General features: G+C 50.7%; 9 protein-coding genes across 9 annotated transcripts; 4 read left to right on the top strand and 5 right to left on the bottom strand.

Annotated features, from left to right (window-relative positions):
* Positions 1 to 696: 696 nt before the first annotated feature.
* On the bottom strand, positions 697 to 2844 carry VTN49DRAFT_2833 (uncharacterized protein; the record flags this gene model as incomplete). The annotated part of the gene is made up of 7 exons (XM_069410602.1): positions 697 to 768; positions 874 to 991; positions 1037 to 1731; positions 1796 to 2007; positions 2062 to 2436; positions 2489 to 2637; positions 2696 to 2844. The coding sequence occupies 7 exons, from the start codon at positions 2842 to 2844 to the stop codon at positions 697 to 699; spliced, it is 1770 nt and encodes a 589-aa protein (XP_069269391.1).
* Positions 2845 to 3973: 1129 nt separating this feature from the next.
* Positions 3974 to 4738, top strand: VTN49DRAFT_2832 (uncharacterized protein; the record flags this gene model as incomplete). Its single annotated transcript, XM_069410601.1, has 3 exons — positions 3974 to 4021; positions 4083 to 4565; positions 4616 to 4738. The coding sequence occupies 3 exons, from the start codon at positions 3974 to 3976 to the stop codon at positions 4736 to 4738; spliced, it is 654 nt and encodes a 217-aa protein (XP_069269390.1).
* A 332-nt stretch (positions 4739 to 5070) lies between these two features.
* On the bottom strand, positions 5071 to 5388 carry VTN49DRAFT_2831 (uncharacterized protein; the record flags this gene model as incomplete). The annotated part of the gene is made up of 1 exon (XM_069410600.1): positions 5071 to 5388. One exon carries the CDS (start codon positions 5386 to 5388, stop codon positions 5071 to 5073), a length of 318 nt encoding a protein of 105 aa, XP_069269389.1.
* Positions 5389 to 6509: 1121 nt separating this feature from the next.
* Positions 6510 to 9992, top strand: VTN49DRAFT_2830 (uncharacterized protein; the record flags this gene model as incomplete). The annotated part of the gene is made up of 9 exons (XM_069410599.1): positions 6510 to 6622; positions 6679 to 6728; positions 6789 to 7088; positions 7138 to 7229; positions 7282 to 7330; positions 7391 to 8371; positions 8420 to 8520; positions 8571 to 9264; positions 9325 to 9992. 9 exons carry the CDS (start codon positions 6510 to 6512, stop codon positions 9990 to 9992), a joined length of 3048 nt encoding a protein of 1015 aa, XP_069269388.1.
* A 630-nt stretch (positions 9993 to 10622) lies between these two features.
* VTN49DRAFT_2829 (uncharacterized protein) lies at positions 10623 to 11719 on the top strand (the record flags this gene model as incomplete). Its single annotated transcript, XM_069410597.1, has 5 exons — positions 10623 to 10677; positions 10742 to 10800; positions 10860 to 10932; positions 10992 to 11162; positions 11304 to 11719. The coding sequence occupies 5 exons, from the start codon at positions 10623 to 10625 to the stop codon at positions 11717 to 11719; spliced, it is 774 nt and encodes a 257-aa protein (XP_069269387.1).
* Positions 11720 to 11865: 146 nt separating this feature from the next.
* Positions 11866 to 13506, bottom strand: VTN49DRAFT_2828 (uncharacterized protein; the record flags this gene model as incomplete). The annotated part of the gene is made up of 1 exon (XM_069410596.1): positions 11866 to 13506. The coding sequence occupies one exon, from the start codon at positions 13504 to 13506 to the stop codon at positions 11866 to 11868; it is 1641 nt and encodes a 546-aa protein (XP_069269386.1).
* A 778-nt stretch (positions 13507 to 14284) lies between these two features.
* VTN49DRAFT_2827 (uncharacterized protein) lies at positions 14285 to 15998 on the bottom strand (the record flags this gene model as incomplete). The annotated part of the gene is made up of 5 exons (XM_069410595.1): positions 14285 to 14574; positions 14634 to 14835; positions 14887 to 15334; positions 15390 to 15522; positions 15572 to 15998. 5 exons carry the CDS (start codon positions 15996 to 15998, stop codon positions 14285 to 14287), a joined length of 1500 nt encoding a protein of 499 aa, XP_069269385.1.
* A 377-nt stretch (positions 15999 to 16375) lies between these two features.
* Positions 16376 to 17669, bottom strand: VTN49DRAFT_2826 (uncharacterized protein; the record flags this gene model as incomplete). Its single annotated transcript, XM_069410594.1, has 2 exons — positions 16376 to 17183; positions 17236 to 17669. 2 exons carry the CDS (start codon positions 17667 to 17669, stop codon positions 16376 to 16378), a joined length of 1242 nt encoding a protein of 413 aa, XP_069269384.1.
* Positions 17670 to 19676: 2007 nt separating this feature from the next.
* On the top strand, positions 19677 to 21545 carry VTN49DRAFT_2825 (uncharacterized protein; the record flags this gene model as incomplete). The annotated part of the gene is made up of 1 exon (XM_069410593.1): positions 19677 to 21545. The coding sequence occupies one exon, from the start codon at positions 19677 to 19679 to the stop codon at positions 21543 to 21545; it is 1869 nt and encodes a 622-aa protein (XP_069269383.1).
* Positions 21546 to 22989: the final 1444 nt, after the last annotated feature.

Raw genomic sequence — 22989 nt, 5'->3', positions numbered from 1 at the left:
TTGCTGTACCTTTCCTACCCCGCCAAAGGGGGAAAGGTTCCGGGCACGGGTACGGCCCGCACGCTGGAAGACTCCGAGGTTGGTTACCTATTCGGGTAAATTTCTTTCATTAACGCCGTACGTTGGTTTCGTACCCATCGGTCAGAGGATTCTAGAGGTTTCAGGGTTGAAATCACCAGCCTAGGCTTGTGCATTTGCATTTTGTGGCTGACTACTCCGTACATGAAGTGCCAATGCTTGAATCCAGTACAAGTACAAACATAGTGATTATTATGCCTGATTACTAGCTAGCTAGTGTAAGTTCTCTGCGACTGTTATCTGATCATCACATGCCCAAACCCTTGGGCCGTTCAGATCCGCTGATGATTTTGTCTTCAATGGTCTTAGTAACTTCGGCGCGGCTAGACCCGCCCACAGTCCTCCCGACAGATTGGTTGGGAACGAAACGAAAAAAAAGACAGGAAGAGGGACAACGAAGAACACTGACCAACCTGGCAATGGAATCAGGGTCATTACGGTACCTCTGATAGAGTGAACCGCCGTAACTCAGCGTAGTAGGTCGTCGACAGGCAGCGCACTGCGGCCTTCCGCTTGGCGACCAGCGCAGACTGTACTCGGCACATGGATAACTGTACCATAACCGGGGGCGAGCCCCGACGCGGGTGGATTGTCTCACTCGTCTGTTGAATCCTGATCCTATGCAGGAGTCGCAGTTCCCGTAACACCTGTAGAGGGCACCTGGCGCTTTGCATCCCGCTGCGTAGAGTCCTACAACAATGTTAGAATATACCACGTCACAATCTAACAATCACAGCCGAAGTGTAAGACGCCCAGCCACGCTGGTTCCCCTCGGTATCGGCTCTGAAAACTTACGTCGAGCGCGTCGATGCTGCGTTTTGTGGCACCAGTATCGGCTTTCTTGACGACTTTCTTTTTCGGTCGCGTCGGTCGTTGTTCACCAGGTTGGAAAACATCGTCCGGCAGGTCGAAGCTTGTGCTGTTAGTCGGACATCATTACCACTGACGGGAAACTTACTTTCGAACATGTGTGATGCTCAAATCGTTAATACCTACCTGGAATCCTTGCCAGGAGGTGCAGGTCGACTTGAAAATCTGCGCATCCGTCGAAATGTCAAGAGACTTTGACTGGCCAGGCTCGAGCTTCAATTCCAGTCCGATGTAGAATGTCGTCGTGTAAATGACACGGCCATTGTGGCCGTTTGTCCCGGAACCTTCACCGTCTTGGCCACCGTTTTGCGTTCCCTGACCGGTCTCGTTACCTGCATCTGTCTTAAGGTCATGCACCTGATACGCAGTCGAGCCGTTTTTGACTGCTTCCGCCTCCTTATCATCTTTGACAACATGAACCCTTTCAAACCCTTTCGGAAAAGGATGTGCTACTGAAATCATTGGTTTTCGATCCAACGCCCCGACGAGATGTCTCAACTTCGACTCCACAAGGCCAGACCAGGTGGCTTGTGCCTCTTTCGTCTTGCTTGACGAAGTGATAGAAAGGTAGTATTTATAGTCTTGGGAGAAGAACGTATGACGAGCGAATAGATCGCTCCACTTCAGTTGCTTCATGAAAATCTTGTCCACAATGTCGCCGCCGCGCTGAAGCTCACGGAGAATAACGGTCTTTGTTGAGACCGAGATGTTGTGAGTTGCACACATGGAGGGGTATGCTGGAGTGATGATAGGCATGAGATGATAGCGGTCTCCATGGTAAATCTGCGATTGTTAGCATTGCAAGGCACGCCTCTCACAAACTGATTGACCATAGATAGAACCTCACCTTTGGATTCCAGACTTTCAGCTGGAGAGGGCCGTCGTCGATGGGTTTCAGAAGGACGGGCTGGGGCCAAGCCCATCTGTTCATGATTCGAAAGAACTTTCCGACGATCACAGACCCAGTAGCCTGAGGATAAAGCTGGCATACGCGAGCAACTAGCATTGCCCACGCGACCCCTCCCGGAAACCCAACAATATTCGAGTAGATAGCACGTCCTGGAGCGTATGTCAGCAGTGTCTCCTTTCAACCCGTACCGCGAAGCCACTGACGTTGTGCCCACAGTTTGATTGCCCGAAGCGCAAGACGAAACGTCTTCTGCTGCGGGACCAGATCAAGAATCTGGTCAGTTACCCGCGTCCCATTGAGAGATCGCACCTCTCTCTCATCCAGTCCCCTCAGATAGTCATTGTTTTTGAGGTCGATGTTTTCCGGAACAGAAGGAAGCATCAGTCGCGCAAAAATGAGATCGATGTTGATTCCGGCGTACTGAAGTTTGATGATAGGCACATAAGCATCGGGAACAGGAGTCAGTTCCTGAATATTTCCAGGGGGAGCCATTCGTTCAAGCGTGGGAGGAAAGTGGGCAAAGAAGTCTTCGATTTGGACATGTTTTGGGGCGACGATGCAGGTATCGATATCAGACCCTATAACCGTTGTTGGCATCGAGTACGGATGTACACGCCAGCCGATACTCACCAGGCCCGTAAACGCCGAGGCGATAGCTTCCGAACGTGAACAAAGCGCCACCGGCTGCTTCAATAGCCGCGGGGGACAAGCCTTTCAGACGACCAACTTCTTTGACGAACTCGATTGTAACCTTTTTGAGCAACTGAAGCGTCTTCTCTCTGTTATCCTCTTAGAAACTGATATGGATCATATCATTCCGCGCGCAAATGATCTCACCTGCGCTCTGTCTCCTTGGGACTCTCATAGTTGTTTTGAGCAACTAGTTCCTCCGTAAGCTCCTTGTCGGCCGCCAGCTCTTCTGCAGTTGGCAGGGCCATCGAAATCGGTGGGGTGACGCCCCATTGCCGCGGTTGAGAAGCAGCCATTTCGAACCGTGCTATGATGGAAGTTTCATTCGGCCCCTTCTTATGTACAGAACTCGTCGGCCGTCACGCGGATAATCTGAGATCGGGGCGAGGAAGGAGAGAACAAAATGAAAGAAACAGTGCAAAGAGCGAAAGAGAAATAAGAGGAACACAAAAGAAGGAATGAAGCAGTACTTGCACGTCGGCGCCGCGGAAGTGCAGTAGATGATGAACACGACAAAGCGTTTTCGCGACTGGACCAGAGAACTTGCAACCTGACTCTCGGAACGAAATTGATTGGCTAACCTCCTTAGTCATCAACCTGCCTGGGTGGCAGGGTTGGGCGGTTGGCAGTTTGAATTTGCAAATCAACTGAAAATCATGTTCGCAAACTTGAGAATTAAATTTGAAGATCATCACCCCACCGAGACCACTGTCCCACTCTCCGCGGCGGCCGGATCCCCAGGGAATAGAAGGCATTCTCCCGAAGTCGCTCCGACTGTTTCGTGCCATTTGACTGGGGCGCGGTCTTCTCATTCATCACGGTCGCAACGGCTCACTTTGCAATGGATGCTATACATAATCACAAGGACGACCTCAGGTCTAAGTACCTAATACTTTATCTCTGACTGAATTCGACAAAGTACGGCGTACTACGGAGTACCTATACGGAGTATACGGAGGACGAGTACATGCGCTTGAATATCAACGCAAATCAGCGCAAAACACGATAGTACCCGGACTGCCCGGGTCAAACATAAGGTTGAAACGGGGAATTTCCAGGCTGATTGATTGAAATATACTCAGTCATCGCCATTATAATTTTTTGACAGCAGAGAGAAACTCGCTGCAGGGTCAAAGCTATTCGCTGACGATGGATGATACCATATGCTTGAGAACTAACGGATGGATATCTACACAATTTCACGTAATAGTTCCGTCGAATTGCACTGTCAGGGTCCACACGGAGACTTATACAAACATAAGATCGTCTCGAGTGAGTCAATTTCTTGGTGACTCGCTCCAGAACCACCATGTCCGACATGAGGACCTTGCGAGATGTAGGCATCAAATACCATGTATCCCCTCGATTGACTGGTGCAACACACGTCTTCTAATCTGATACACCAGCGGACGATCTGAAAGCATCATGGCGTCGCCTACGTACACTCTACCACCCCTCCCCTATGCTTACGACGTAAGTTGATCATCCATTGACTCGAAAGACGGCCAGCTGATCTCATTCTCACTGAACATAGGCTCTAGAACCCGTGATCTCGAAACAGATCATGGAGCTGCACCACCAGAAACATCATCAGACATACATCACGAACCTTAATGCGGCTCTCGCAGCCCAAGCGGCTGCTGTACAAACGAACAACGTAGCGCGGTTGATTTCACTGCAGCAAAAGATCAAGTTTAATGGTGGCGGCCACATCAATCACTCGCTCTTTTGGAGGAATCTCACCCCGCCAGGGTCAAAGGAGGCAATAATGAATGCCGATGCTGCACCGGCTCTGTACGGTGCCATCACCGAGCGATGGGGCTCGCTTGAGGCGTTTATCGAAGCGTTCAAAGCTGCCTTGTTAGGGATCCAGGGTAGTGGTTGGGGTTGGCTGGTCAGCAAAGGTGGTCCTAATGCGAGACTTGATATTGTCACGACGAAAGACCAAGATCCTATCACAGAGCCAGATGTGCCCATCTTTGGCATTGACATGTGGGAGCATGCGTACTATTTGCAGGTACGTTGAAAACGTGAGTGCCTAAGACTCTCCTCGCTAATCGCCAATAGTACTTGAACAACAAGGCTGGCTACGTTACTGAAATCTGGAAAGTCATCAACTGGGTTATTGCAGAGGAACGTTACACGAATGGCATTTCTGCGAAGATTGATGGTCTGAAAGCGGCGATCTAAATCATTCTATGCTACGATACTGAGCATTTCTCTTCAGTTTGTAGCTACATCCAATAACTGCATTGATCGAGACACGGCAGTACCTATCGCTTAGACACAGCATGATATGGTCTTGGAAAATCTCCACTTCCTCCATGCATAAGTACCGAACAGTTACTAACACATCCTCCAGCCTTCTCACAGAAGCTCAACTTAAGCGACATTATCCCTGGCCATGAATTGAGTTAGCGCGGCCAATCGACTAGCATTGATTGAGAGTAAAGCGCATCTAATGTACCTTGACGTTATAGGTCGTACAGCGGTCATTAACAACTAATGGAAGTCGACAGCACTTAACCACGTCTTCCTTCTTCTGCGCCCCGGATCGCACGCCCCTCTTCGTCGACATTTTCAATTCTTCCTTCGCTACCTCTCCGGCGTTCGACAGCTAATAAGTGACCCTCCCGGTCGTATCGCCTCTCCTCGACAACCGGCTCTTCGCCCAGGGTGTGCGTAAATGTTCTCACAGTGGTGTTACCCTCGTCGTCGCGATACACCCTCTGCGCACTGTGCTTGCCCCAGTCTTTGGTGGTGGTTTCGCCGTCCCTGGTGGACGTTACCGACGCCGAGGAGCTATATTCGTACGAGCTGTATTCGGTTGTAGCCGGCATGCTGGTAGTGCTTCGAATTCTTCGGAGGAAAGTAGTTACGTAGTAATTCAGGCATGCTTCAGCTACGTCGTTTTATACTGGCCTTTTTGCGGACAGGGTCACGCCATGTGGCCATCTGACATCAAGATGATGCTGTTTGCGCTTGGCGGTCTTCATGGAAGGCGTTTGGGAACCCCTTGCTAGTGCCTTGTACCAGGTAAGTACTCTGATGCTCAAGTCTTTTACGGCATGCAGAGCGGAAGCTACTGGTGATAGCGAGGAGAAGAGAACACAAGTGCCTCTAGGCAATTGAGCTCTTGGAGGAATTAGTTATGCGCAAATGCGTTGCCAAACAAGTCCATGGCATCCTCTCCTCAGCTGACGGGACAAATTGAAGACGTGGCGAGCAAGACTGACCAGGTGACGTAACGCAGTTGATTACTAACCTATCTAAGTGGGTTTAGCGTGTGCTGGCATGTGATTCCATATACATGGTAGGCTAAAACACCTTAGGAAACTGGGTCGTTCTAGAATGATGCAAGAAGGCCGTTTTTGAACTCAAATCCAATGAAATTGAAGGAGGTCTCGCTTCTTTTGATGAGGAAAAATGATCAATCAGATCTGCGATCTGGCCTAGGCCCTTGGCAAGGCTGCATGGCGAGATCACAATATCAGGGAAATGCAGGTTCACAGGCGCATTCGACTTTCAACGGCCCCGAATGGAATTTTAGCCCAAGATTAAGTGTACGAAAGGTGCTTGGTCCAAGCATTCGGCCACCAAAAGGCTTGACTTTGCCATTGGTCTCGGCTTCGGTCTTGGAGCCCTGGGATCAGCCAACGGCGGTGCCATTCTCCTTTGGTCAAGCTTCCTTGTGACTTGCAAACCGGTGATTTCTCCGTGCGCTGAGGGCCCTTTTTCCAGCTGCTGTCAACAACGACCCTGAGGTGTCGCCCAGCTGAACTTTTGCCTTTGTTCATGTCGCCGTCTCTCATGGATATCGCCGCCCGTCCACTTCAGTGTTTTTGTTGGTTTCCTGCGGCGCCATAGCGCATTGATTAATTTTCCCCCACCCCCGGATTTCTGGACAGTCGCGCGCCTCGATGCCGTTCAGCGTATTGGGATCCATGATCCTGCGATAGTCATGGGCGGACCTCCATCCAAGAAGAAAAAGGATGGCGAGTCGCAAAGCCGGCCCATCCGTTTTGTATCCAGCGATGGCTTGCCACAAACGAAGCGGCGTCGGATAAATGCGGCGTATGTGTGGACCTATTCTTGCGGACGACCGTCGCGCTAATTCCATGTGCCTGCAGATGTTTGACGTGTCGCAAGCGCAAGATCCGATGTTCGGGCGAGCAACCTGGTTCGTGCGGCCTGGTCCATCAATTGATCATGGCACAATCTTCCTGACTGAAGTTTTCAGTGTGCAAAACGTGTGTCGATATGAAACATACTTGTCTCGGATACACAGAACCGGACAAGTCGCAATCTGCCGAAACGTCATCGGGCACCGCTCTCCCATCAAGTAAATCTGATAATGAGGAGAAAGTTCCAGCGGTTCGCTCCACCGCGGCAACGCAAACAGCAAGTGCCTCGGTGCCAAATGCGAAGTCCGAAGATGTAGTCAAGAGTTCAAACATGCAGGTGCCGGTGACGGATGATACGGCAGCAAAGGTCAATCAGGAGCAGGAAAAGGCCTACGCTGTGGAGAGTCCAGTGAGCAGTATGTCAGTGATCTAACGGACCATAAGAGACAATGCTCAGAGTTTCAGATCGCTCCTCTCTCGGTTCAACTCATCGAACTCATGTTCCTTACTTCCGCTATTTTGGACCCACGGCTATTGTCCCTGGCTTCAAGCAAATGGTAGAACATCTTACGCCTCTCCTTGTAGGTCGAGCCGTCTAACAGAAATTAGGTTGTGCGCGTGCGAGATGGCAGAAAGACGAACTACTCTCAGTCTTCCGGTAAGGATAGCCGGTGCTGATCTGATGTCTGGAGAACGTCTAACTCGCGGATGCAATTAGGTTCCCTACCATCACTGCGCAGCCCGCAGCTCAAGGACTCTGGGTCCTCACTGGCTGCCGCATTAGGCGACACGGGCGAATCTAACACCATCCCTTTCTATGATCGAGACGATGGCTTACCGCCGAGCAATTTGGTAACACATCTGTGCGAGCTATTCTTCGAGAACCTTGGCTGTAGTTTCCCCTTCCTACAGCGCGATCGCTTCTTAGCCGATCTGAAAGAGAAACGCCTTGACACGATGTTGGTGGATGCTGTCTGTGCCTTGGCAGCTCGATTTTCTCCTCACCCGCTGCTAAGTTCCGCCCAAGCGCCTAGCATAGATGGCAGCGAGCCACAACAGGATACGAAACTGTCGAATCAAGGGCAACCATTCGCTCAGCGTGCGATGAGCGCGGTGGTAGATTCATTGTCCTGCCCGACGTTGTCCGGCGTTCAAGCATGTCTCTTACTTGCGTACGAGGAGTTCGGTTGTTATCATGACAGTGGGCTTTGGATGTACCTGGGAATAGCGATTCGAATGGCCCAAGATTTGGGTATGCAAAAGCTTCAAGGTCTAAAGTACAGATATGGACGTACAGGCTTGACACCCAAGGCCATCATCAGTGGTCAAGCAGGGAGCTTGGCCGCGGACGACAACGAGGTGACTGAGGAGGGCGGCGATGATGGTACCACCAGCTCATCTGAAGAGAAAGCTTTGGAGCGAGAAAGGGTAGACACGTTTTGGAGTGTCTTTTTCCTCGATCGGGTTATCTCATCAGGAACCGGAAGGCCAGTTACATTGCGCGATGAAGATATTGAGCTGCGATTTCCACTGCAGTCAGAGTCCAAACTCCCGAACGGGTGGCCGGCACCGTTTCCACCGTTAATCCGGATCATTCACCTCTATGGTCGGGTAACAGATTTGATCAATGGGATTGAGGACAACAATATAGATGAAAATACTCTTAAGCGTCTGGCTGCGATGGAGAGCGATTTGACAGGTAGAGGGACTTCGCATCCTCATGATGAAGCGATGCTGACAGTTGAAGGCATTTATCAACGTCTGTCGCCGAAACTCCATTTCAACGCAGTCAACTTCCAGGCCTATGTGAGAGCACGAGAGGGCACCAACTTCATTCTCCTTCACTTTGTACGCTCTGCCCTTGTCTGTCTATTTGCTCTTTGCTAACCAAATCTTAGTGGTTTCATACGTTGATCGTTCTTCTGCATCAACCGACACTTTTACATGCTTTCGGCGGCCGAATACAGCAATTATACCCGAACAGTCGAGAATTGTCGATGTCATCAGCGAAGACAATAGCTGATATTTTGTCCTTCTCGGAGCTCATTGATATCAAAAGTTTTATTGGCAATCCTTTCACCAGCCAGCCAATGTACATTGCGGCATGCGCATTTTTGATGGAGAGTGCATATTATTCGTCTCCGTCGTCTCGGTCCGGTTCTCCGCCGGCGCATGGAGGGGAGCAGGGCAGTGTGATTTCTGTTCCAGATATTGAGCCTACCAATGGGTCAGAGAGAAAGTTAACTCCCAAGCATGTATTACTGGCTTCGGCTGCTAAGGAGAACTATCAGCGGTGCTACAAGGCGCTCAAGGCATTGGAGACTTACTGGGAGGGGACAAGATACATTCTCACAGTTCTAGACCAGAAAGCAAAGGGAGTTGGTGATCCACTGTTGTATACAGCAGAAGAAATGGAGAGCACATTCAACGTGGCACCTTCTCCGGCGCAACCAGGTCGCCCACCCTTGGCAAAACCTCCGCCGCTGCCTTCGTTCGAAAGGCAAGCTAGCAACAAACCAGACGAACCAGGGCTAAGGGTCCCAGAATCCAGCTCAACTGATGCGCCGTTTCCCCGGATTGATCCCAGTCATGGTGAGTCGCCGTCAAATCCCGGCAACGCAGCAATTTTCTCGTGCCGCTAATGCATTGCAGCAATCGGGTGGGCCCTCACTGGCGCAATCAATTCGTCGCAGCCTAACCTCAGCCTTCTCTATCAAATGCCAGCACCGCCGATGGAGGATGAACCAACCAAAGACCAGCGACAGAAGCAAACTCGCCAAGGACTTCCTACTTCCATCCAGACCGGAGCGCCTGATTCGGGAACTCCATTCGGACATGCGTCGTCATCATATTCCCCAGAGACCGCTGCTTCAAGCACGCCGAAGTATCCATCCATAGCGCCTCGTGTCGACGGATCTCGAGAAAATATGATGATGACGGACACCTATGCGAATTCTGGAGACGTGGCTTACAACGACGTGCCAGCAGCGCCTGTAACAAGTCCTCCATCTATCAGCTATGGGATGTCCGGAGGTGCGGCTCAAACTCTTACTAGTCACCCCCAAACGTACGACGTTCCTGTACCGCACATGGGAACGTACGCTGGTGGCACAATGATCGGAAGTCAGGATGTCGATGTCAATCACCTCCAAAGCCAGGGTGCATTTCCTTTCTCATTCTCCAATGAGTTTGTTCCCTGGCTCGAGTACCTGCCGCAGGATGTGCTCAGCTATTTCGGCGATCAACAGCAAGGGTATGCGACGCAGCTGACGAATCCAGATCAGCACGATCAGCCCGGTGAGCATGAAACTTCACAATAGAGTTCAGCCCCGAGGAGCTTTTTGGTGTCGGCGGGCGTTCTTGGTAATGGGAAACATTGTATTATTATTCCCGATCACTGACAAGAAATCGCGGGTTGTTGATTGAACGCGGTTCATACTGTATTATTTGATCTAATTGCCATTAATGAGCCTGTATATAATACATTGATACTACTTCCTATGATTCAAACAGCGTAAAACTTCTCAATGGGTGGAGTTTTATGCAGATCATCAGTCGCTAAGGTTGGTTGAAGAGCTTGGAGAAGTAGGCTGCTGCAAGTCGGACTCCGATGTGTCCCTCCCGCAGAGCCCCACCACTGGGGTCCCGGAGTCTCTGCATCAACATGGAGCTCCCAGATAGTCACATATGATGGCGTCATTCGAGGCGATGCTTGTTCGAACGTCGTTCAGTGAGGAATTCTTCAGGACAGCCGCATTGCAATTATCCGGTCGCAATGTCCGGCATCCGAGAGCGGGATTTCGTAGCGAGAGTCTCCAGTATTTATACTTCGATCCCACCTAACACATAGCCCTAGCTTCCTATCCTCACAATCACTCAATTCGAGAGCAATATTATTACTTGTAGAAGCTTGATTAACCTGAGCTGGGCTTAAGCGATAGCCTTTCAAAATGTCATACAAGAAGATCGCTGTCTTTGGCGCTACTGGGCAGCTGGGTCGTGAGGGTATGTCCAATGTCCATCAGAGTAATTTACTCGAGTTGGAAGCTTCAGAGCTGACGCATCTCAGTTACTCGCGTCCTGGCCGAGGAAGGATTCGAAGTTGTTCCTTTGTCCCGACAGGAAACGGTTCGTTCATCTTCCCCCCAGGTTCGCCATGTCGTTTTTAACACGCTGACCCGATGTAGACTGTTGCTGGCATTCAGACGCAGAAGCCCGATATTAGCCTCGCCGGTATCGATGTCGTTGTTTCCACAGTCGGTACGATACTTCAACCTGTTGAGAGTGAGGGCAATGTGGTACTGATACCCTAATTTCAGGACCGGCCGGTCTGAAGGACCAGCTGGAGCTCATCAAGCGCGCTAAGGCCGAAGGCGTCAAGCGATTCATCCCGAGCGAATGGGGCATGGACCACCGAAACGTGGATGCCGACTTCTTCAAGCCCAAGGTTGAGGCTTTTGAGGCCGTCAAGGCTGCCGATTTTCCCGATGGTATGGCTAAAATTTTTATCCTGGCTTCTCCACAGTTTCACTTATCGTACCATTCTCCCGCAAACCTTTTTGTTGTCCCCCACATCGATCTCTAAAGAGTGCGTGTTTGTCTGAGTCAAGTCTCTGACGGCAAATCTCCAGGCTGGACTGCCGCCATTAACGGATTTTTCGATTCCGTTGTCCCTGCCCTTGTGAAATGGGATTTCTCCAACTCGACAGCCAAGATTACCGGCAAGGGTGAGACCAAGTACCCATTCGTCCTCCGCGCGGATATCGGCCGCGTCCTGGCTGCAACTTTCCGCAACCCCGCCGAGTACAAGAATCGCTGGCTGGCTCTGGCGAACGACTGGCTCTCGGGCAAGGATATTGTGGCCTTGATCGAGGAGGCGACCGGCAAGAGTCTCACCGTCGAGCATGTCGAGGCGGATCCGGCCAAGGCGCCAGTGATTTTCTTCCTGGAGAAGAAGGGCGGCAATGTGTTTGACCCGTCGTTGCAGACGAAGAACCTGCCGGTCGAATTTGCTGATTTCAAGGCTCATGTGAAGAGCCTTCTCTAAGCTCATTGACAGGCCTCTTTCATGTCAGAAAATCTCAAGATTTGAGGTTGCATGTTCTGGTCCTGGGCGCATGGAAATACAGGTACTTGCTGTTAGCTTTCGGAATCTTAATTTGTTCTTTGCCCGTATTACAGTATATGAGATGCCTAAAACCGAGACACATCACTCCCAAACAACCGATTGATGATCCATCGAAACAGAATCCTCGACCGACTTCGCCAGCTCATGCCCATGCTCAAGTATGCTAATTTCCACACCAACCATGCCGTTCGACCCGTTAATCCTTCTGGCAGGTACGGATTGCGCCGTTTCCCCGATCCCGCAGGCGTTTCCTCATGCGGGATCTGCATCAATGCGTTCGAGCTGCCGATGTATGCCAGAGAGCCCATGTTATGGAACGAAAATCCAGGAACTTTGTCGAAATCTCTCTTGTTGAACCTATCAGCCAGCCATTTTGCTTCCTGGGACGTTGCCTGTGCCGTTGCTGGCGGTGCTCCAGTCTCAGGCATTGCATTGTCGCCAATGGCGAACACGTCCTGCAACACCGCTGTTTGGCCTTTGTCGTTTTCTAGCTGAAGACGGAAATGACCATCGACTAGTAGTGCACCAATCTTGGGAGCCTTTTTGACCTTCCACTTCCCTTCTTCTGGGGATGCCCTATTGTTGTCCTTGCCGGCTCCTTCGATAACAGCTGAGGATGATGGAAACTCATCCACTGTGTCCAAGGAGTATTTGACGAATTTGTTCATGGCGTTTCCTGTTGCCCAGACGCACATGCCAATCCCTACATCCCCTTCTTCTTTTGTCCTCAGCGTTAAGCATCCTTTGGGGTCCATCTCATGGGGACCTGGCGTGTTTGGTAGTCCCCAGCGTAGTGACTCCACATGATGTGACGTTTTGATATCAATCCCTTCCTTCTTCATCGTCTCCATCGCGTACTGCGACAACGACTTATCAAACATACTCAGCACCGTGGGCGCGATATCATACAGCGAGATCTTGGCCTTGCCCTTGACAGCTGGATACAACTGCTCCATATCATCGCAAATAAAGTCCCGTAACGTCGCAGCGAGTTCCGTACCTGTCGGCCCCCCTCCGACGATGGCAAAATGCAAAAGATTCCGCTGCATCTCCTCGTCCGTGTTGGGAAGCACCGCGAGCTCAAAGGTTTCCCTTACTCGTCGCTTCACGCGCTTGGAATCACCGATATCTTTGAAGAAGAACGCATTCTCCCGCACACCAGGCGTCTTGAACGTTTCGCTGACGCAGCCCACCGCGATCACCAACTTGTCGTAGGGAATCTCAAACATTTGCCCTACTTCCCATTTTCGTAGATGCTGCTGGCCTCTGAATTTTCCCGTATCGGGTCCCTCTTCGAACTGGCGCTCCGATTCCTCTACCCGCGGTGACTCGGTCACTCCACTCTTGACAACCGTCGCCTCACACAGGACCGTCTTGCGCTTAAAGTCCACCTCCCGCGCTGCCGCCTGGATGTAATCTGTCCGACTGCGCCGATCCCGCATGGGCTCGACAATGCTCGAGAAATCGAGCTTCCCAGCCGCCGTATCGGTCAGCAGCGGGGTGAAAACAAAGTACGAGCGTGGTGAGACCACCGTGCAATCATATTGTTTGTTGGACAGTCTGCGCGAGAAGATGTATCCTCCCCATCCGGAGCCCAGGACGATGACTTTCTCTCGTCGAGATGTCCAATCGTGAGAAATGGCAGCAGATCCCTCGGCGCAGACGGCTTCGTCCGAAACGGTGGCCAAGGATCGGGAAAACCTCATGCAATTGTAGCCCTGACTGCTTTTTGGCCCTGCTGTCGCAAATATACACGCAGGTAGTACCCGGCCATGCTTTATCGTGGCATTGAACGAAGCTCCGCAACGAAAGTGCCACCCTGTAGCTTGCTTTGATGATGATGTCGAGACAGCTCGGAACAATGCCATTGCTGTCTGAACCGTATAATTTTTATTTCTTGCATGGCCTTTTTCACAAAAATATAAATTATCCCAAGTAAAACTTCCCTCATTTGCTTATAAACTATCTGCAGAGTTCCCGTCTACTATGTTGTTTTACTCGAAGTCCGCGCTGTAATCATGACCTCATAGCTTGATCAGCGACTGTAACACTGGATTCAGCCGCGTAGCCCAACTGCTGGGCATTTTCAGTGCTTGTTTCCAAATTCGATTGACTACTACAGAAATTCGTATTGTATCATTTGTAGTTTTCGATAACCGTTGATTTGCAAGTGGGCAATAAGTGACGGACGTGGGAGGATCGCGGAACCCTAACCCTATCGTTTGTTTCTTGACCTCTCCAACCCGTTTCCCTCGAATTGGTTATAATAACCCGCCTATTCCCCTTAGGCCATTATTTCCTGAATTTTTCAGTATCCTGGCGTTCTCTTGCCTTCATCGGATAGAGTACGGTAGTCCTTGGCTCACCAGAAACTTGCCGTAAGAGACATTTACCGAATTATGAGCACTTATTCGACTTGCATGGTCTATCATTAAAGCTATTAGGGCTGTGTAATCATAACTCATAAATCATACATGAACCAGTCTAATCTAAATGGTTAGCTGGTCGTGGGAATTTCACAAAGCTGAGGTTGAACCCCGCGATCATCAATATTACGCCAATGACCATGAACGGTAGGCCAATGATTATCCCACCCACGCTCATCCCAATGTGAAAGCTGGCCGATAGCAACGGCTGATGGGTCAGTTTTCCAATTGTCTCGCTGACGCCCAATGCAGTGTACAGCAACCCCGTATGGCCTGGGTGGATAAAATCCGTGGCTAGGCTCAGGATGAGGGGCACAAAGCCGTGGCCAAGCGAGAAGATGGTTAGGCCTTTGCATAATGATATTAGCGTCAGATTTCTCAGGTCAAAAGATATGGTGCCGGAGTACCTAAAAACATCACCGATGTCAAAGGCGACAAGCCAGTGATAAAAGAACCAATAACCAAACATATGACGCTGGCCTTCGCTAACCACATGTCTTTGCGGCGAACGTTAGGGTCGCGGCGGATAAGTTTCGACCTGATCGAGGGGAGAACACAGCTCAGGAGAAATAGGTTGACTAGATTGCGGTACCAAAGCAAGAAACTGGCCTGTCGAGCATGTTAGTCCTGCATGCAGTAGGTTCACAACGGGCAACCTACTTGGGATATCCGCCATCCGTATCGCTTTGAGATGTATTCGAGGAAGAAATCAGCGGTCTGGTCATACAGTTGCCCTACCGAGAAAAGTGCCAAGGTTATGAGCAACGACCTGGACGCCCACAGGAACCGCACGTCCCGTAACAGGGAAACAGTTGCGTCAACAAATTCCCAGAATCCTTTCTTCGGCAAATCGGCATATATCACGGGATCGTCCTCATCTTCTGGCTCTTCTTGAAGCAGCGCGCCTTCCAAGGCGGTATACCGTTGGCGGCTCAATTGGAGAGTCTCCGGTAAGAGCAGCGCAAGGGTGAGAAAGGCCATCACCAGGCACACCAGCCCAAATCGGGCTGGCCACCAGGGCTGGATCTTGGTTAATGCGGCACTGGCCGGACACACGATCATGTCTGAAACAAGTGTGACTGCGTACAGTCGAAAGAATCTCGAAGCCCTAATTTTCCTTGTAAGTTTCGATTCTATACGAACGGCGAGGCTGCGGAACACACCGTTTCTCCTCTGGAGCAATGTCTGCAACCATGGTGAAGATCATAGCGCTCATGACGAGTTCGCCGCCGCCGATTAGGTAGAATATCGTGGAGATCCACGTCAATCTAACAGGGAACACATTTGACCAAAACACTGGATCAGTCAGCCCACGAATTATCAGATTAGATTGGAAAGGACATACGCATTGCTTGAGTCCAAAGAGCACCCAACATGACACCCAACAACGCCAGACCAAGAACCATGCGCCGACCATATCGATCTGATAAGATCCCATATACCACACCCAATAAAATCCCCGGTGCTGTGTCTAACAACCGCTGCCACTGAACCACCGACTCCAGCTTGTCCTGCACTTGGTCGACTTGGCAGTCACGACCCAAAGACCAACTGGGACCATAGTGCTGTTTACAGCAGGCTATCTCTTTCAGTTTGACGAGAGGCGGTTCAAGCAGTGAGTTCGAAACTTTCAGAAGAGCGAAGATGATTAAGCATATACGCCAGATGCGTTTGTATGAGTTATCGGACGTGGTCGCAATAGAGGAGTTCGGGACGGGGGAGGGCGGCGGCGATCTTCCCAGCTCGGCTGATTCTGCTGTGTTTGGCTGCATCGTCACCTGGAGCCTGACTCAGTTGAAGGCGACGGTGTGCCTGCAACCTCGCCGTTTCGAGACGAGGGAGGAAAACCGAAAGACAGACCAGATCGAAGGCACAACTGCGGACAGCAATCGATAAGGGCCGCCGCATTCCGGCACTAACCCAATTCAGTTAGCGTCAGAATGTGCCGGGGCTGAATTGGCAAATCAATGCGGGGATCAACGGCGGGTGCTCTGCCTAGTGGAGACGATTTCTTATCGGGATTGGCTTATCTCAGCAGCCTGACGTTAACTAAAACAGTTGACATCACATCATCAACAGTAGGCAGGAGCTTGCAGAACGAGGCACGCGGAGATTCAGTAGCTTTGCTTATAGCCTGCGCATTACCATGCTAACTGGTAGACCTCTGCGACTGCTCCCACAACTCCTTTGCAATCATGTCTCTCTTCCGAATCATAAGATTCCCATCAAAATCGTCCACAATTGGGCTGGTTTTCCATGTGTCATCGTCTCTGTCATCTTCGTCCTCAAACTCCCCATCCAGGTCCAACCCCTGCCGCTGATTGATAAAATTATGGACTGCTGCCAAGGCGAAAACCAGATTGACTTGCGTTCGTATGGAGAATCCTTCCCTTGCGGTTGTCAGCAAACGAAAGCGCCGTCTGAAGAGTTTCAACGTGCGATCGATTACACTCCGCAGTGTGGCATGGCGAATATTAAATAATTCACGGGAATTAGCTGGATGGTTTGCAGGTTGCTGGGGCCCTTGCGGATGATAGCTGACTTCTCGATATGGAATCAGCAGTAACCGCGATTTGCTTGAGAAGCCAGCATCTGCAAGAAAATAGCAGTTCGATGAAAGGCGGAATGTATTGTCTTTCTCCCTTGCAGTCAAGAATACACGGCTATCTTGCGTCGAACCCTCCATGCCAGCAAAAATATAGGTGAAATTCATGTCAAAGTCACAAGCAGCCAGGACATTTTGCGAAACAACGTTCTTTGGATTCCGCCAAGCAGGGTGTTGATCGGACGTTGCGGATATGGGGATATAGACAGCGTCCAAAGCACCAAGACACCCCTTGAAATACGGCCAAAACTCTGACTTGCCACCGAGAGCTTTCTCACTATATTCAAACGAAGGTATCCGGACTGTGTGTCGGCATAATACACAGAGCGCATCCAACACTTGATGGAAAGTTCTAATTCTGGCTTTTAGAGACGAACGGTTCCCTTTTTAGCATCATCACTTACGTGGATATTGTTTCTAATGAATAATTGAAAAGTTCGGCTGCATTCCTATAGGACGCAGCTCTTGTGGTGATGTAAAGGAAGATGAGGACTTTCTCATCCGGGGTCAGTCTCCCCCGACGGCGCTTGGATTTCGCCAGATCCGTGTTCTCTGTCAACCAAGAAACCAGTTCATGAAAGGTTGAGGGCTCCATCTGAGCCAGGCTCTTGATTCGGCCGGGCCCATCGCTCATGTCCAACGGCTCGTGCTCTTCGGAGAGAACATTACGAGAAGGCCCAGGTGACACACTCCTGGAGTCCACTGAGTCGAGAGAGTCGATTTGCTCAAGTATACCAACAACTGCTGTGGTCACAGCCTTTTGCTGAAGGAAGTGAAAATTTCGCAAGGCCTTCAGGCGTTCGCTTTCTTGATCTCCTGATTGTCCTTGCCCGTCCATCTTTGGCGCTTGCTACTGCAAAATCGCTTCACTGCAGGGGCCCGAGCTCGTTGTCATGGAGCCTTAGAATAATACAGCTTGCCAATTGTGCAGTGTGATGGTAGAGCCCCTCAATCGGGAGGGGGACTCCTGCAGGTCTGCACCTTTCCTGCCAATGGACACCCCAGGAAATTTGCTGAGCCAAATACTCTTGCGCACGGTACACAGTAGATAGCCCCAAAATATGTCCCTTTACCGAGATATATCGGCGTGTACAATCTCCCTTTACTTGTGGATAGCTTTGTAAGCCGTGATGGTTGAGAGAAGCTTGCAACTATCGCAGAAAGAGATTGGGAACGTTTTCACGCTGGCTACTCCGTACTCGTAGCAACAAGGAATCACGAGGCAAGTGATTGGTGCAATGCTTCCACTTCCAACAGTTGGCCAAATAAGAGGCTAAACTTGTTTAGGTAAATACGTAAATTCACCAACTCAGAACAGTCTAGCCCGTCGATGAATTTCACGTGATGGGCAGTGTTTCTCAGTGCCTCTCTTCGTGGCCAATCAATCCAATCAGGCCATAACCAATGAAACATTTTTAGGTTAACTTAGTTACCCTCTTAAGAATTCTCTGGTAGGTTAAATTGCCTGTTTGGAGGCGCTTATCTCCACCGGACGGCAAAGTGGGAAATGATCAGCCACTCATCGATCACAGACAGGGACTTCAGTGATCCATTCAAAACTGCAGTAGTAGAGTTTCCAACAACCAACGCATGCAAAGGTACTCTCTGTGGCATAATCGCAGTAAGTCGGGGCAACTACGAGGTCTGCCTCGTAGGGTAGTCTAGTACTTGGACATTAACTCTTGGGTACCTCCTCTCTGGCAGCGCACGTTGGGCTTGACTGCATGACTGGCCCCCAACTCATCCTGCCCCTGCCGGACCCAGGCTGACAGCGTCGGAAGATCCTTGCCAAGCGCTCAGCGGGTGGATGGGACTGAGTTGTCGTCACTGAAGAAAGCTTGAATCCAGGTCACCGTGGCCAGATCAACCTCCCATTCCCCAATCGGCTTGCAACAGAATGCTGAGTGGGCCAAACTCCTTCATACCACCACGCTGAATTACCTATTGGATTCGCGGCAAGCCTGCATTCTACGTGATGGTGCAGCCTATGAAAGGCATTTTCGCAATTGCCCCAGGAACCGCGGCGTCGTTCCTTGCGTTTCGGAAATGGGAATCGTTGACGGGGATCTGGGTTCAATGGCATGCGACTGTAGCCTCTTTTATCAAGATGATGTTTCTTCAGCTTCCACCCGAAAACAATTATGACATCTGAGATTGCCACTGCAGTGCGATACCTCCAGAGATATGAATCTTCGTTTCATTCACATCCCACGCCTTTGACTTCCTAGGCCGTGATTGTTCGTAGTGTTTGGACGCATTTTGTCTCCTTTGTTTCCGCGGCCAGCAAGACTTCGGCTATTTACTTCTGATCCGGGTCGTTCCTTTCAGGTTGTCTTTATCTAAAGTTGTGAATATCGCGCCGTTCCACGGATTCATGGACTCGCAGACTTTTCAGCAAGCGCCTAAATTACTCCATAAAAGTCGATAGGGCACCGGTTTCCAGATTTAACTTCCTCTCACAATTTTGAAACCGACGACAGCAACACCAAGCGGCAGCCCAAACCTGAACCACCTGCACGTCGACTGTCGATCTCTTCTTTGTCGGTTACCAACAAGTGCAAGTGCCGGCTTACCGAGCATCCACAGACGCGGACCCAGCAGATCGCATCGGGCCGGCGGTACCAAGATTTTCTGCCCTTGATACCTCAACTATCAAGTGCGTTCCCACTGATGGTGATGTGTTCGAAGTCAAGTCATTTTGCCATGGCCAACTGCGTGCTGACTCGTAAGCCCAGATTGCTCACGTTAGTGTCAATTCTTTGCGTATACATTACATTGGCGGTGACTACGACTCTTCCTCGAGAGGGGCTTAGGAGTCGTCGGATTACCGCGTCAAGCCATCTCCATGAACTCTACGGACTTCCTGGGTCATAACTACACATACATCTATGGATACTCTAGGGGCCTTAACGGCGTCAACATCCGTCGAGATGTCCTCATCACTCGAATCATATGTGGCTTCCTCGGCCTGGTTGCGGTGGCCGTTCTTCTACACCGAATGTACGACCTCGGCGCTGCGTACATTCGTCATGTGAGCTGCTTAGGTGCGACGCCACGGGCACAAACGTTCTGGAGCGTAGAGGAACGGGGGTGGTGGCCGAAGATTAAAAGGCATGTGTTGTACGCGCCACTCTTTACCAGAAGGCACCATCGCGAATTTCAGTTGTCAAGTGCAGTCAACATGGGTACCCTCCCATCGCGTTTGCAGACTACGCTCCTAGCCATCTACCTATTGAGCCAGGTGGCCTACTGTACTCTGCTCGACTATGATGTCAACGAGAAACGAGCGTTGATTGCGGAGCTGCGGGGACGGTCTGGAAACTTGGCAGTGCTGAATATGGTCCCGCTTTTCATATTTGCCGGTCGAAACAACATCCTGATCTGGCTCCTCGGCGTCAGCTTTGATACCTACAACCTATTCCACCGTTGGTTGGGCCGTATAGTGGCCGTGGAGACCGTCGTGCATGTGATCGCGTGGTTTATCAATGCGTCAGATGAAGTCAGTTTATCAGACGCTTTCTTTCGAATCCGCACGACGCCATTTTTCGCCTGGGGGGCAGTGGGAACCGTTGCAATGATTCTTTTGATCAGTCATTCGCCGTCACCGATCCGGCATGCATTTTATGAGACATTTTTGCATTTGCATCAGCTTTTTGCATTGACTGCCCTTGTTGGCGTTTACATCCACGCGCGTATCGATGTGCTGCCACAACGTTATTGGGCTTGTCTGGCCATGGCGCTCTGGGCATTCGAGAGGAGCCTGCGCTGGATTCGTCGATTCTATCTCAATTTCCATCGTGGAAAGATGACGACAGTCTTGATCAGAGCCATGCCAGGGGAAGCATGCCGAGTGACATTCCATCTGCCTCGCAGAGTGCACATCAAGCCAGGGAGTCATGTGTACGCGTTTTTCCCAACTGTTTCCTGGTGGATGTCGCATCCATTCTCTGTTGCTTGGGTGGACCCGGAATCTTGCGTGACACCTCCAGCCCATCCGGCGGACATGATACAGAGCGACTTGGAACGGTATGGGTCCATACTGAATCGATCCCGCTCGGAGAAGCAGGGTTCGACTGGTATGTACCAGCGCGAACTCCTCGACAAGCATCAGACATCCGTCTCGCTGGTCGTGGCCGCACGATCCGGCATGACACGAAAGCTCTACAACAAGGCATTGACCTGTCCCAAGGGTATCCTGCGAACAGTTGGCTATATTGAGGGACCCTATAGTTCCAGCGAATGTCCTATGGGGAGTTATGGGACGGCAATTCTGTTCTCTGGTGGTGCGGGCATCACCCATCACATGTTGTACGTTCGAGATTTGCTCCTGCGGGCGGACGATGGCTATGTTGCGACCCAGCGAATCTACCTAATCTGGGCTATCCGCCACACAGACTGTCTAAACTGGGTGCGAGAGTGGATGGATCAGATTCTGCGGCTGCCGAACCGACGGCAAATCTTGACTATTATGCTCTTTGTCTCCAAGCCCAGGCACCGCTACGAGATCAAGTCCCCCAGTGACACAGTCCAGATGTTTCCCGGACGATGCCGACCAGATGTGGTTCTTCGCGAAGCTCTTCCCAACCGTATTGGGGCGACGATTGTTTCGGTTTGCGGGCCTGGAGCCTTTGCAGACGACGTTAGGTCTGCTGCGCGCATGCATATGGATCAAGGAATTGCCATTGACTTTGTTGAGGAATCATTTACATGGTGACCCCTACTGATTGGGCATGTGTAAATAGTAGGTTCAGTTCTAGCTTGTGTTTCATTAGCGAATATACTAGTGATGCTACTAAAGCTTTCTACTACTCCAGTCGGAATCTCTGCAAACAAGCGAGAACACCAGTAAAAAGGGGGTTATCTACTCGTACACTGCGAGGAAGCAGTTTTGGAACTTCAGTGTTTCTGCACAGGAGTGGAAGACGATTTGGCCATCGATATTTTTCCAAACACACGAGGGACATGAGCCCGTATTCCACCGGGTTCCAAATGCAAGTTTAAACACGTTTCTCTCCCAGATTCAAACCGGTCATGAGAATGGGTGATTCGAAGTTCTTCTCTCGTCATGACGTCTACGATAATTGCTCTCTCCCTAACCTAAGTATCACGTGACAAGGGTGAGAGTCGATGCAGTGCGGTAATGTGGTTGTCGACAGCTTCATCTAGTATTGATAGTCAAGAGTCCCGCACTATAATTGGCATCCGTCGCCCCCGGTCCAGGTGGGATCTCGCGCACGACCTCGGCCGCACGGGCGTCGTTTGTGCCGATTGCTCGCTGCTCTGCCTACTTCGCTCAAAGAGCCACCACAAGTATTGCCGTCCTTGTTAAGTTGCCAGGTTGGAAGCTGCCCACCCTCGAGTCACTTTCGCTTTCATCATCACTACAATGCAGCGTTCGCCTGAACGCCTTTCAATGCCGATGAGGGCAAGCGTGTGCGCCAATCAATTATCTTACCAAATCCATGAGCAGGCATATACCTAGTACTCTACACGTCCCGTTGCTGGCGTCGGGGAATCAACACCTAATACCTTGCCGCCCTGGCGCATTCGGACATTTTCCGACTTTTCCATCTGCCTCCCCCCATCATGGGCAGGATTGCCTGTGACGGATTCAAGTTAACCGAACACTGAGCAAGGAAGGTTGGCCCATCAGAGAGTCGGGAGGGCGGTATATAGTACGTGCTAGCCAACCGGGCATCGTATAACCTATGCTGACCAGTCAGTGGACGACTTGGTGACAATCTCTTCGTGCCTTCCCTTGTTTGTCACTGTAGTAGTTCGGAATCGCCGACGAAGACAACTACGTGGCAATTCCCACAGGTTGATTTCAGTTTGGGGATGGCTCAAAAGGGGCCCAAATCAACAACAACGATCCTGGTTTATTGAATCACAAATCCAGAATCAATGACTCCACCATATTTAAAACGGCGTATCTTGTTAGATCCAGAAATTGAAATCCTGGAATGAAAAATTCATCGCCGAGGCTAAGGCCAACCGTGTGTGACACTGCTTAGCTCGGAGAGTCCAAACACGGGGCAATACAAGCAAGAGCTCCGTCGGGAGACAGCCTGTGGAGGGTTCAAGAGTCATCACTATTTGGAATGGGAGGCGAGCCTGCTGTGGAACCCTTTGAACCGGCTGTTTCTGTGACCTGATAC

The sequence above is a fragment of the Thermomyces lanuginosus genome, assembly GCF_041956635.1.
Source record: "Thermomyces lanuginosus strain ATCC 200065 unplaced genomic scaffold VTN49scaffold_27, whole genome shotgun sequence".
In the NCBI taxonomy this organism is placed as follows: Eukaryota; Fungi; Ascomycota; class Eurotiomycetes; order Eurotiales; family Trichocomaceae; genus Thermomyces; species Thermomyces lanuginosus.
This window is presented reverse-complemented; position numbering and strand designations above follow the sequence as displayed.